This window comes from Bubalus kerabau, chromosome 2, assembly GCF_029407905.1.
Source record: "Bubalus kerabau isolate K-KA32 ecotype Philippines breed swamp buffalo chromosome 2, PCC_UOA_SB_1v2, whole genome shotgun sequence".
NCBI lineage: Eukaryota > Metazoa > Chordata > Mammalia > Artiodactyla > Bovidae > Bubalus > Bubalus kerabau.
The window spans coordinates 139,924,483-139,939,523 of NC_073625.1; the positions used below are offsets into that span (position 1 = coordinate 139,924,483).

The 15,041-nt window shown below is 31.6% G+C and overlaps 1 protein-coding gene across 2 annotated transcripts in view; it reads right to left on the bottom strand.

Annotated features, from left to right (window-relative positions):
* Window positions 1-15,041, bottom strand: part of NLGN1 (neuroligin 1) — a 782,190-nt gene that overhangs the window by 530,533 nt on the left and 236,616 nt on the right. For both annotated transcript variants that reach the window (XM_055569020.1, XM_055569021.1), the window contains one exon: window positions 4,431-4,490. In XM_055569020.1, the coding sequence (XP_055424995.1) occupies window positions 4,431-4,490 (60 nt within the window). The remainder of the gene's footprint in view (window positions 1-4,430; window positions 4,491-15,041) is intronic.

A 15,041-nucleotide genomic window follows, 5' to 3' on the forward strand; every position in this document is an offset into this window, starting at 1 on the left:
GTTTTTTAAAAAAAGGTGACAAGTAGAAATGTGTCAATTTTTCTACTCTAATAATAATTTTTTTCAATGAAAATCATTGTAAAATCAGGAATTGTAGCTCAACCTCAGTCCAGATTTTCAAGTTGGAGAAATAGCTAACTGCAGAATTTAGAGACATTTTTAAATGTCTAGTTTAAATTTGACTTAATATCTAATATCAGTGTGAGTTTATCATACTCTCTTCTCCCCACAAATGTGTTCTTGAGAAGTGTCTTTATTTTTAAGTGGTGAGAGGAGGATACTCTGACATAAAAACCATCTACTAGACACACCCTACATTTAGTGAAAAAAACCTAAATGTATTTTCTCCTTAAATCCGTGAGAGGGAAATTATATTCACTCATTTGTAAGACTTGGGGGACTCATAGAGATGTTAGGCTTATAGAAAGAAACAATTCTGAAATTGTCAAACTCTCCTCCTTAAATGCCTGTTCACTGCACACAGTTTTAGCTTATTTTTCTAGTATGGCTGGCACTGAAGAAGCAATAATAAATTATTAAATCAAAATCATTAACTGACTATTCACAGCAGACACTGTACTTTGCTAATTGTATGCTTGGAGGTAGCACAGAGGGAGGCTGTTTCAGAATTCTTCTTTAATTAAAATTACATAGAATTACAAAGCACCAACTGTGAACAGTAATGAAATCTTGGTAGAACCATTCTGTTCACCTGGAAAACAATACAGGCACACATTGAGAAGACCTGCCACATCTTATACACCTAATATAGCAGAATGGAGTAGACAGTGCCAGAATACACTGAAAATATGACAGTAGATTCTAGGAGGGATTCTAAGTGGCATCTCTCTAGTTTTCTTTGAAAATTAGACTTGAAAGGATTACTGATTGATTGGGCTGATTCTAATTTCCAATTTGTCTTTCCAAACTTCTCAATGATTTCAACTTTGCTTAAGTACTTGAATGCATCCAGCAGCTCTTTTCCAGAAAGTTCTATAAAATTCTAATGCTGTGTTCTAAACAATATTTATTTTTGCTTGAAGTAACCCTAAAGTTAATGCTAGATAGTATATTAATCACCAACATAGGCAACACTCTTGTACATAAAAACTCAATACTGCTAATAATAAGTTTGGGAAATGCCATATTTATACTACAGAACAATTGCTAACTTTTGATAGTGCTTTATCAGAGTGGCTCACCTTTAGTGGCTCATTAAAAACTTTACTTTTGATAGCATTTTATCATAGGGTCCGTCTTAGATTTTACTTTTCTTCATAGTCTACAGGTCTTTTCTGATGTAAATATAAATAGTAAATTGTTCAACTATAATAAAAATAACATAACAATAAAGGTAGATAGTTTAATATATATATAAATTTTTATTTTATAAAGAACTAGACTCTATAAATGAAATTGATATACCAGATAACCTACTATTGAATACTATCAACTAATGCCATCATTTTAATAATAAAATTTGGAATAGCCACGTGGTCTTTAGTGCAAACATATTAGGTGTAATAATTTATAATGAATTTATTAGAGCCATATTGTCCCTCTACTTTATCTCATATGTTCCCTTAGAAATTAACTGCATTTCACCTAAGATATCTGACTTTGCCTGAACAGCTGCTACTGACCTCACTAAAATCAAAAGAATACTCTCAGAGACTAAAACACTAGCTCAGGTTTAGTAAAACTACAAATATTCCTAAAGTATGCTTATATTTTTTGTTATTTACAATGTCTTAAAGTTTTGCTAAGCATCTAGATCTTTGAACTAAGTGATAAGAAATACTATACACTGCTGATTATTTTTATTCTAAAATTTTTACAGTAAAAAAATTTTTTTTTCAAGTTATAAATGAATAAACTGGTAACTGAGTAGGTATCTTGATTTTAAATTTTAGTAACTATTTTATCTTTCTGATACATCAAAAATTTAAGCCAATGTAGCAAGTGCCAATAGCTCTAGAGCAGTCAGTTGGGATTTATTCTTGCCTGACAACCAATATTTGAAGTCATAATTCCCTTTAACAGTCCTGGTGAATAATTATTAGTCACATAACTACTTGAACATGTTTACTGGTTTCTTTTTTCTTAAAGATTCATGAAGTTTTTAATTGCCCATAATTTAGAATTTGGGGGCATCTAACGCAAAGAGTCGGACACGACTGAGCGACTGAACTGAACTGAACTGAACAAATTTAAAATTGGGGGTATTGCCTGAATCAAATCTTTCCCTGATACATTTAAAGACATTTCAAGAAATGTTTTGCCCTCTACTCATTTGATGAACCTCAATTATTATTCAAAGGTTTTTATCCTGGAGGGTATTTGAATTTATCCTTATCTTCTAAACAATTACCCAAACAACACAGAGAAATAAGAACTTGGATTCATTTCTTGGACTCTACACTTATGAGTCTTTAAAAATATTTACTGATTTGGTAACTCTTTAAAAATATTTACTGATTTGGTAACTCTTAGGATGACTGGCTTAATACTCAACCTAAATACTACCTGCCAATTTAAGTTGGGGTTTAGGATATTTTAATGCCTATTTGAAAATGTTAAGTATGCTTCAAATTATGTCTATGAGGTATATTTACATTTACAGGGCTTAGTTCACTGTGGTTGTTCAGAGGTATCACTTGTAAACATGTAAATATCTTACTTGATGCTGTTTTACCAAAAGCAAAAAAAAGTAACACATAAAATCAGCCATCAAAATATTTTTTTAAATGGGATATGATATAAACAAACATTGTGAGTATTCTGGGAAAATTTGGACTTTACAAAGTTACATCAAGGTCCCCAAGTGTAAGCTGTTTTCATAGAGCACTAGGAACAACAACCCATGTCCTCAAGGTGAATAAATATCTTTGATGTTTTAATTCTTCAGATTTCCAACAGGGTTTAAAAAAATCACAATTTGTATTTTGATATTATAAATTTATTTTTAGCTATTTAGCATTAAAAATGACAATCTTGGGCAGCTATAAGGACTTATTTCAAGTATTAATGACTGTGTTGTATTTAACATTTAACCCACTGGTAGTATTCATGGCAAATGAATATTTAATCAAATGTCATAAATTTCATTTAATCAAAATAATTCTTAAATGTTATAAAAATATTAACATCTAATAAATTTTTTAAATATTTAATAATTTGTTTCTACAATTTTCTATTCTGAAGTACTTTATTAAATGTATATATATTAATGAAAAAATCTCAATTGTTTAGTAAGAACACATTCATAGTTGTTCCTTATGGAACTAGCACTTCTGCTGGCCTGTGTGTGGATTATCTTGTTTTGGAAAATCTTTCTTACCACATTATTGTTTTCATGAGATTTAATTTCCAAGGTTCTGGGAATTATTTTTAAACCTAGGATTATATTAGTCATCTCTATAAGAATCATAACTAGGGTGGCATTAAAAAAAATTAATTGGAGGCAAAATCATAACTAGGGTGGCATTAAAATAAAAAAACTAATTGGAGGCAAATGAACTGAAAGACTCAATGGGCCTCTCTAGACACTCCATTTAATACCAGGTAAAAGTACATAATGGAATGAGAGATCTCAAATCAATCTAGTGAGTACTTACATGTACAGAGTATATCAGAATTGTAAGTCATAAGAAAATTGGAAAGAGAAAAGAATTTTGATATTAATACAGTATGAAGACATTATTACTTATAGTTAGCAACAATCTGAAATTCAGAATATTTTACTTGTCCATCTTCAAATTATGTGCCTTTGATATTAAAAGATATTCATTTAATCTTCTCAGGGTTCTTAAGTGGTTAAGTAAGGTTTACTACAATTATCTAAATAGGTGTATGCCTTTCACATCCATATCATTTTATTATTGATGTAATATTTAAGCACATAAACACAAAACAGTATTTTTTTAACCTAAATTATATTGCTCAAGAAACACTTTATATCAGCTTTTAGCTTGTCCTTCACTTTATTAGGTGTGGTTTTTTTTAAACAAATATAAAATGTCAAAATGAAACATTTTGTATTGGGTAAAATATTTACATAGATTAGAAAACATGCAAAATGCATACAAAGAGACTACAGGGAAGAGATTGTTAGTTCAAAGAATATGGACAAGTTTCAGTCAAAATGTGGAATGAAACATATCAAAAGTCAGTTCAAGAAAACAACAACAAAAAATGCCCCTCTTTTTAAAACGTTGTAATGGTTGGCATCAAAATCAAAATTTAACATTCATTTTTTAAAAAATTAAAAATGTATATTCATATGTAACAACAAGCAAAAAGACAAAACACATCAAAAACGGGAATTAAAAACAACTCTTCAAAAAAAGACAAGAAGCAAAAAAATAGAAAAGGGTGGAAAAAGTGATTGAGGCCCTTGTCATGCAAATAGATTGGGTGGAGAAAAATACCTTCATCTTCAGCACCGTCATTATCACCTAAATCATCTGTCTGTTTCTTTGTAAGGGGACCTAGGATTGAGAACGGAGAAATGGAGGGGAAAAAAAAAAGACAATTCAAGAATAAACAAGACTGAGGGGAAAAAATAAGAGCAAATACTAAAATTCTCAAGGATTATTTCCAAAAAGCATGGGGAGTGAGTATATCAAAGTTGGTTATCTAGTTTGTTAAAAAAAAAAAAAAAATTCCCTTTCCCCAAAATATCTCACAGATTTGGCTTGTGAATATATCCAGCATAAAAAATACATATGGTTTGAAAGTCACATCATAAGCAAAGGAAATGATTTTTTTTTAATACCAACTGCATACAAAAAAAGTAAACAGTTTTATTAGCTGAAAGAACTTAATTTATTCAGTGTCTTTTCTAATTTGAATTGGTGACAACAATAAAGAAAGTAGGCCAAACTCATTCATTAATTTGGGACAATATAATACCATTAGGGAAAACAGAGATATAAAAATTTTTAGGGTTTTTTCTTTTCTTTTTTTTCTTCTGTTTTATTGTAAAAGCATTAACACTTAGGTTTTACGCATTTTTATGTCACACATTTTTCAAAACTGTGATTTTTTTTAAAATTACTTGTCATTACACAAATATTTCCCCATGTGTTTTGATTAAAAAGTAGCCATGGATTTAAAACCTTTGCAACTTGCACAAATGTATGAATAAATAATCTCATCATTTGGTAGAACAAAGGTACCACTGTAGAAGTCAGTGTTCCTAATTAAGGTAGTTACAGAGTCAGGGCTTATATTACATAATCAGTTTAGAAATATAACGAATTATGCCCTAGTGCAATTTCATGCCCAGTGTAGTTATTTATAATGGGTCATGTTTTAGGATAATAATTGTATTAAAATACTGTGAATGTTTAATAAATGTTTTATTATTCTTAACAATATTAATTTGCTAAGAATAAAGTAGGACACCAAAGGGGAAGTCAAAGACCATATGAAAGTAATTTTAAGCATCACATAATTGACATATTCAGCACACAAAAAAGCATGTGAAGCCCTACATTTCTTTTTGTTTCCGCAACCATTTAATTTGTATGGCATTTCATAATCCTCATGCAAAAAGCAATCATTACAAACACATAACACTCAAGTTAAAAGACAGCCAACCACATAACCATAAGCAAGAGAATTTTGTCATGCATAAAGTAACAGTTATAGAAAAAGGAAGGAAAAAAAGAGGACTGAACACCATATGTCGATTTTAATAATATAAATAGTAAAGAAGCAGGCATTAATTCTAAGCACACTTGATAGGAAGGGACTGTTAAACATTTTGAGAAAGATTTCTAAGTCTTTTCAGCGATTACCATGTATTGTTCGTAATTTCAAAACTACATTTAATATCACAGCCTTCAGAGAATAAAAAACACCATCCCAGAAAACAGAAGGAAATAAATGAGACATATATGAGTATCATCAGCTCAGGGGGACAGCCTTGAAAAATAGGAATAACTGGCAAAGATCAAAAATTGGAAATAGAGAAATTGATGATGTAACAGAAGGGACCCATTGATTACTCAATTGTAATGTCATGGTGTCAAGGCCATTCCCAATACAGAGGAGCTCTACACAGTAAATTAACTGGTAAATTTCATAGTCCTGCAAGTAATCATTCCATTGAGAAGAAAAAACTAGATGAAAGCAATAGTTTACAATTAGCACTCCTTTGCAAGTTCACAGAAATCAAAATTTCTTGAATATAACCCTGTTTAAATGAAGAAAGTGTCCTCAGTATTATATGATGTTCATGCAACAATGTTGCTGCATTTCTGAAAAATAGAAAAACATTAATTTCGATTTTAAAATTACTGGATCAGAACTATATTTGAAATATTGAATATCTTACACCATGTAAAATATTAGACTTAGAAAAATGTTTAACTCTTCTCTAATTACCTAAAGGAATAAATTAATAAACCTCAACAAATATATTTTCTTGCATTTCTATTTTCAAGGGCACCATATAAAAATTATGGTTTTATTTACCAGTTAACAACACAGATTAAAGTACAGGATAGTTTCTTATTGATGCCAAAATACATCTGTTTTCCAATTCTAGCTAAATTACTTAATTTGCTTAACTCTTGGCTATATTAGGAAACCCTTAATGTAAGTTTGTTTTGAGGTGGAATGTGGCCAGGGTAGTTCTCAGGTTGTGCTAGAGCAGCACTTTGTTACATGGAAGACAGGTTTCATAAGCAGCCTTTGAATCCAGCTAGTCAAGTGTAACTGAGAAGGCAATGGCACCCCACTCCAGTACTCTTGCCTGAAAAATCCCACGGACGGAGGAGCCTGGTAGGCTCCAGTCCATGGAGTCACTAAGAGTTGGAAACGACTGAGCGACTTCACTTTCACTTTTCACTTTCATGCATTGGAGAAGGAAATGGCAACCCACTCCAGTATTCTTGCCTGGAGAATCCCAGGGACGGGGGAGCCTAGTGGGCTGCCGTCTACGGGGTCGCACAGAGTTGGACACAACTGAAGCGACTTAGCAGTAACAGCAATGTGAGCTCACATTTTTCTTTGCTAAATTGTTATTTCAATAATTTTTGGAGACAAACATAAACCCTATTACAATTACATTAAGTGTGTGGCTCTATATCTCTCTTGGAAGATATCTTTCTTTCTCCTCTTAGGGTGCCCAAGGCAATTTACATGATTCCTTTGGGAAATCATTCAGGTTCTACAGCCAAGAGTCAGTAGTTTTACATACTTTACACACACACAAAATTGTTAGCTCTTGTTCTACATGAAATAAGATAGCAAAAAAATTTTATTAACACAATATCCCCCAGTTGTCTGCATGGCAAACATAGTTCTCAGTTGCTATCTGCCTCTGGGTCTATATTAGTAGATAAACCAGGAAAATGATACTATGTCTGTGGGAGAACTTTTCCACACAGGGCATAGCTGAACCAGCTTTGTGCTACATTATTTATAATCACTTTTCATATTCAGAAAGTTGCAATGATCTTAACTGATGTGAGATAATGATTACAAACATACACTACATGGAACATCTTTTACTGTGGCAAATCTGAAGGGTTAGAAACATACAGATATTGCTTCAGCATCATGAACAGATGAGGGCATCATTACTCAAAGGAAGTGTTAAGCCACTTTCTCAACTAAAGAATTCCATTTATTAAATACTATTTGAGAAAAAAGAAAGTGAACTCACTCAGTTGTGTCCGACTCTTTGTGACCCCGTGGACTGTAGCCTACCAGGCTCCTCTGTCCATGGAATTTCCCAGGCGAGAGTACTGGAGTGGGTTGCCATTTCCTTCTCCAGGGTATCTGTCTGGCCCAGGGATCAAACCCGGGTCTCCCGCATTGCAAGCAGATGCTTTACCATCAGAGCCACCAGGGAAACCCTGGTGAATACTATTTAGTAGGTTTTATTTAAAATCTTCTTGTTGGATGATATTAAATTGTTTCCACATTGTGGGTTTCAGTAGCATTTTAGATTTTAGTGGGTCAAGTACAGTTGGGTTTTCTTAACATCAAGAATTTTTTACACATCTGATTTTTTGAAGGGTACCTGGGAAGAAGGGCTGATAATTTTCCAGCAAGGAAAAAAAAAGGATTATAAAAAGAAAGAAAACAGATTTCCTTTATCTTATGTGCCTAAAGGCACTGAGAACAAATATCTGAGAGGTTTTAGGTTGCAAACTGAGAAACTAGAGTAAATATGTTTATGGATTATAGAAATATCTCTACATGATCTCAAGATTCATCATTCCCAAGCTGGAAAGAAAACCATTTCCTTGATCTCTCTTCTTTCTAGAATATTAGCAACTCTGTCTCACTTTTCCTTTATTTCAATCTGTTACTGTTGATGTAATTACTGATGCTTAAAAATTTTAAGTAGAAATATTTTAAGGGGTAATTGTCATTCATTTTCTAACAACAACAGGCAACCACTATTTAGAGACCGTGCGTGCATTCCAGCAAGTTGATCACCATGATTTCCTCAAAGGGCAAAACATTTACTGTTCATCATAAATAACAATCATTATCAACATTCCAACCATAGCTTATGTTTCTTTTAAACTACAAATAGTGCATCTTCAAAACCAGCAGTTTAAATGGGCATCTTAAATCACCAAAGTATAAAGGAAATGAGTTCTCTAAAACCTGAGTGTGGAAGTGATTTATTCTATATTCAAACTCCATAGGGTCTGTCCTCCTTGAGGAACTCACTCATAACTCTTATGAGAGTTAATAAGAAAGCAGATCGCATGTCTTTTAGAAATAAAGTGAGAGTAGTTACTATATTTTATATCTCCCACAGCCAATAAATAGATTCAGCAGTGAAACAATAGGACTAAGAAAGGTACAGGAACTCCTAACCATGAACTTTGAACTCATTTAAATCTAAAATAGTTCCTTTTCCATTAACATAAGTATAATTCAAAGTATCATCCTTTACAAAAGATGCATGATGCATTCTTACATTTCAGAATCTGACCACAGTGCCTTTTATATTTTGAAAAAGGAATAAAAATATCAGCATTTCTCTGTAGTTAACTGTAGAATAATTATGAGCACCGAAATAATTACTATCCACCCACATTAAAGCTGCTTTTTATTATTCCCTTTGATGAAGGTCTAATATACTTTAAGTCTCAAATACATTAGAACTGATTATAAATTCCTTCATTACAGGTTCAATTCAGCAGAAATTATTCATACTTTGTGTCACACATATCTGCAAAAAAAGGCAAGTAGGTTGAGGGTATCACTAGCTTCTGATTCAGAAAGCTGTCCATGAGAAATGTGTCCTTCTTAAGAGAATACGTGTGGAAATTTTAGAATTATTGAGAGCTCCTGGCTCCAGTGAGACCCATCATAATGGAGATGGAGAATCCTGGCTAAAGACACTGCTGTACTCTTTCCCCACCCTCTTTACCCAACAGCCTTTGAGGTACACTGACTGTAAAAGATTCCTAACTAAGGCAGTTTCCACAGAATGGGAAAATCTAAGAATGTTGTCATTGTTGTTTTGGAGCCACTGGAAGCTGGCTAAATCTTTTCAGGGATGTTGTTAGGACAAATTTATTTACAAAACTAAGATCAAGGATGTAAAAATCTAACTATGTCTGAAGAATATATGGAGGACGACACTAGACTTCAATACATTTTAAATAAAAACAGAAGTATATTATTATGTCTGATTTTTTCCAAATTGATAAACATTTAAGTACAATGACTTTAAAAATCAAATATCACAACAATTGGTGTCATTGAAAAGGTATTAAATTTTACCCACTGAAATTTATTCTATTTAATATAACTGCAATATATATCTCTTAAGAATGTAGAAATGTGTGAAAGTAATTGACTTGGAATAATACTCATTAATTTACTAACACTATACTACTGAAAGTTATCACTCTTCTTAAACAATCGATTATATGAACATGTATCAAAATATTATATCAAAAATATTTTCCTGAAAATTTTTCAATTAAAAAATATTTTTGAATAATGCCATAAATCCACATTATGATAAAATTAAAATGTAATGCAAACAGCTGTAATGAGATACTAGAAGCAAACTTTGGAACAACTGATAGTTTTCAAAGAATCCATCTATTGTGCAAATTTTGATAGCACTAATATCTCATTCATGACGTTTCAGTATCCTTTAGATAAGCTGACTATTTATGGTAGTAGTTCATATGTACACATGCTATGGAAATCGATTTCCAAGGTTATGAAAGCAGCAGCATTCTCTATATTTACCCTTGTATTTGAAGAAATTGCCAATATGAACACAAAACATATGCCCTCAGACAGTTCTTTAGGGAAGAATACAGATGAAAACATGATGTTTGGGAAAAAAAAGAGACACTGTTGTTACACTCCAGAAAGAGAGGAAGAACAATTTTGGTCCCAGAGTGTTCTAAATAGTGTTCTTAGTGTTTTAAATAACACTGAACTGAAGAAGTACTTATTTATATTTATATGAAAAGTGAGTTTTTTCTTCATAAAATTACTTTGACTATAACACTTCTAATACAGTTATGTAAAGTTTAAAAATAAAATAAAATTAAAAAAAAAAAAAAAAAAAAAAGAAATCTCCAAAAAAAAAAAAAAAAAAAAAAAAAAAAATAAAACCCTTCTGCCAGTCAAAAAAAAAAAAAAAAAAATAAAGTCAAAAGCAATCCTGTCTAAAATAAAAATGATAAGATCTGGGAGAAAAATTTTAACTAGATAAAAAGTAAACTAGGTTAACCCCTAATCTGAGCATCACCAAATTTACACATGCTCATTTTATTTTTTAACACTATATTTGTTTGATTTAAAAAAAAATGCAGATGCAATATTGCATAGCTTGAAGAATGTCAGAATAATGTTCCTTTCCCATCTGGGACAATGTGGCTGTCTGCTATATAAACCCTTCAGTACTTTGTGAGGATACATTCTGTACTGCCCTAGCTTTCCACATATTATCCAGAGATGTACTTGGAGTATGATGAGGATACAAGTGCCATCAGATGCTCAGCGATATCTCAACTTGGCTAGATGATTGGGATGGCATCAATAGTGCAACTTCCCTCTCATGGCTGCCAATAATCAGTCATTCAACAAATGTCCTCTAGATATACGGTGGGCAAAAAAGGAAGACATTTGCCCTTATGAAAATTCCTTTTGTGGACAAGGGAACACTGAACAAATAATCACACACATAAGTGCATATTCAAAAACTGTGTTAAGGATATTAAGTCTTAATGTTACCAGATGTTATACAAAGGGATCTGGTTGAGCCCAGGCAGTTTTCACTGAATAAGTGCAGTGTAGCCTGATTACTGAAGGATAAGTGAGTACTAAGCAGGAAAAAAGGTGGCAAATAGGTAAGTAGGGTGGGAAGATGTGCGACAGAAAAATACAGCACATGCAAAGTCTTAAAATGAGAAGGAACCTGAAGGTCAGTGTGGCTGCCAACTATGGTGTAGAACAGAGTAGCGGGTGATGACGATGAAGAGACAGACAGGCATCATTCCGAGCATGCAGCTCTTTCAGTCTGGGGAATTTTTTCTTAATCCTAAAATCAATATGAAGCCATTTAAAAGATTTAAGCACAAACTGATAAACTCTGCTCTATTTGAATCTTAAACAGAAAATCAGAAAGAGGCAAAGTCATTCTAATAAATATGACAGAGGAAACTTTATATAGGTTTTGGATTACATTTTTTATCAGACAAAAGTAGCTATATTAGAAGAAACTAGATCAGGAAAAGGAGTCTACAATATCTTATTCTAATTCTGTTTGCAAATATGTCACCAAAAAATGAAATCTAAGATACTAGCATATCTGAGACTTTATAAATATTTTAAAGCTTTCTATTAAATCCATACATGGATTTATTTTGCCTGAAAATTAACATGTGGAAAATTAATATATCCTAATTATTCTTATATTCATAGAAAAACATAGCCCACAAGCTATTCCTTCTTGGAGATTTCATTCCCATCTCAGTATATCAGGGATGTCCAGCATGTCTACCTCAAAGTCAGTTTTAACTCCTATCATAGGTTTTGCTTTTTCTTTGTTTCTAAACTATAAATCTAGAAATAATCTTGAACCATTCCTTCTTCCTCCCTTTTGCCTTAACCAGACTTCATTAATTTTTCAAGAGAAATTTTGTTCCTGTCACTTTTTCCCCAAACTATTATTAGCCTGGTCTGTGGCCACCGTTGCCGTATGCTTGAATTATTCTAGTAGTCTTATAGTTGCTCCCACTGTTGTCCAGACTCTAGACTGTCTCCCAAGTCATCCTGTAGTCCCTAAATCTTCAAAGTAGTAGATTACAATAGTTGTGAACCAAAAAAGAAGATTTAATAATTATCGTCAACTAAAATGTACACACATTCAACTCTTTCTAAGACTAAAATTGCAAGCACTCCAAGGGAATGGGAATGTGAAAGCATGTACAGCAATTTTGTACTGTGAGTTTTAAAATAGTTTTAAAGACAGATGAAAACTAAATATAGTTTAACACTCATTTTGATGTTTTAGAAATTCATGAGCAAAAATACGATTTTTTAAAATTCAAAATGGAAACAAATCATGTAAAATATGTTTTTTAAATACAGTTCAGATTAGTGTTTATTAAACACTACTTTCGTTGTTTCACTACTCTGTTTAAAAACGTTTACTATCTCCTTATTCTGTATTATCTTAGACTAAATGCCCAAGAGTGAACCATAAGACACTCCTATTCTTTCTAGATTTCATCTTTTCATTCTACTGCTTTCCAAAATAAATCATATCTGAATTCTAATAAATATTTAAAGAGGAGCTAACACCAATTCTTTATAAACTCTCCCAAAAAAAGAGAAGAGAATGCTTCAAGATTCATTATGCGAAGCCAGCATTACTCTGATATCAAGATCAGACAAACAGATACAGAAAAGAAAAGTATAGGAATATCCCTGATAAATGTGGATGCAAAACTCCTCAACAAAATTTTAGCAAACCAAATTCAACAATATATTAAAGGAATCACGTACCATGATTGAATGGGATTTATTCAAGGATTTATTGAACCATTCAAGGATGATTCAATATTCACAAATTAATGTGATGATATCACATTAATAAAGTAAAAGATATAAGTCAAAGATCATCTAAATAGATAGAGAAAAAGTACTTGGAAAAATTAAGTATCTTTTCATGATAAAAAAAAAAAGAAACCAAAAAAAACTTTTGTCAAATTGTAAGCAGGTAGGTATCTCAGCCTAACAAGAGTTCTGTATAACAGACAAGTGTATAGGTAAAATCATATTCAGTAGTGAATTACTGAAAGCTTTCCTCTAAGATCAGAAACCAGAAAAGGATGCTTACTTTCACCACTTTTTTCAACATAGTACTTGAAGTTCTATCCAAAATAATTAGCCAAGAAAAAGAAATAAAATATATCCATCATATAAGAATAAGCAAAAACTATCTACTTGCAAATGACCTGATATCATATATAGAAACCTTTAAAGTTGCCAGCCAAAAAATTGTTAACATAAATAAATTATTTCAGTAAAGTTTCAGAATATAAAATCAATATATAAAAATCAGTTGTGCTTCTATAGCAATGACATATTAGAGAATTTATGAAAATAATCTGATATATAACACCATCAAAAAATTAAAATTCTTAGTAATACATTTAACCAAGGCAAAATATTTATACAGTAAAAATTATAAGACATTGATGGAAGAAATTGAAGAGGACCCAAATAAATGGAAAGATATTCCATGTTCATAAACTGAAAGAATTAATATTTTTAAAAAGCCCATACTACTTGAAGGGATCTACAGATTCAGTGCAATACCTATCAAAATTCTAGTGACATTTTTCACAGAAATAGAACAAAAAAATTCTAAAATTTGTATGAAACCTCCAAGGTTCCAAATAACCCAAACAATTTTGAGAAAGAATAACAAAGCTGGAGGTGTCACACTTACTGACTTCAAATTGTATTACAAAGCTATAGTAATCAAAACAGTATGCACTCATATAAAAAATAGATACACAGATCAGTAGAACAGAATAAAGACTCCAGAAATAAAAACATGCATAAATGGTCAATTAATTTTCAACAGTGGAGCCTAGAATATACTATAGAGAAAGGATAGTTTCTTCAATAAACAATTTTAGGAAAACTGGACAACTACATGCAAAAGAATGAAATAAACCCCCATCTTACATCATACACAAAAGCATAATAATACATTATTAAAAATACATTAATAATACATTTATTAATAAAAATTAATAATACACTAATAAAAACTCACAATGCATTGTGACTTGAAAAAAAATATGAAACATTAAACTGGTAGAAGAAAACATCTTTGTCATTGATCTTAACAATGATTTTTTTTTAATCTGATACCAGAAGACAACAAAAGCAAAAATAAACAAGTGGGACTACATTAAACTGAAAAACTCTGCACAGAAAGGAAACCATAAATAAAACCAAAGGCAACCTATGGAATGGGAAAAAACAATTGTAAACCCCATATCCAATAAGAGGTCAATGTCTTAAAATGTACAAGGAACTCATTTAACTCTGTAGCATACAACAATAAAAATATTTAGAACGTGAATAGACATTTTTCCAAAGAAGACCTACAAATTATAAACAGGTAAATGAGAAAGTTCTCAGCATCAATAATCATCAGGTTAATGTAAATCAAAACCACAATTAGATATCACCTCACATCTCTTAGGATGTCTCTTATCAAAAAGACAAGAGATAACAAATGCTGGAGAGAATGTAGAGAACAATGAATCTCTATACACTGTCAGCAGGAATGTAAATAGGGACAGCCATTATGGAAGGAGTAGGGAGGTTTCTGAAGAAGTTAGAAGTTGAAGTACTATATGATTTAGCAATCCCTCTTTCAAGTATACATCCAAAGGAAATGAAATCATTATCTCAAAGAGATGTCTGTACTTCCATGTTCATAGCAGCATTATCCACAAATAACAAGATATGGAAACAAGCTAAGTGCCCATCGGCAGATGAATGGATAA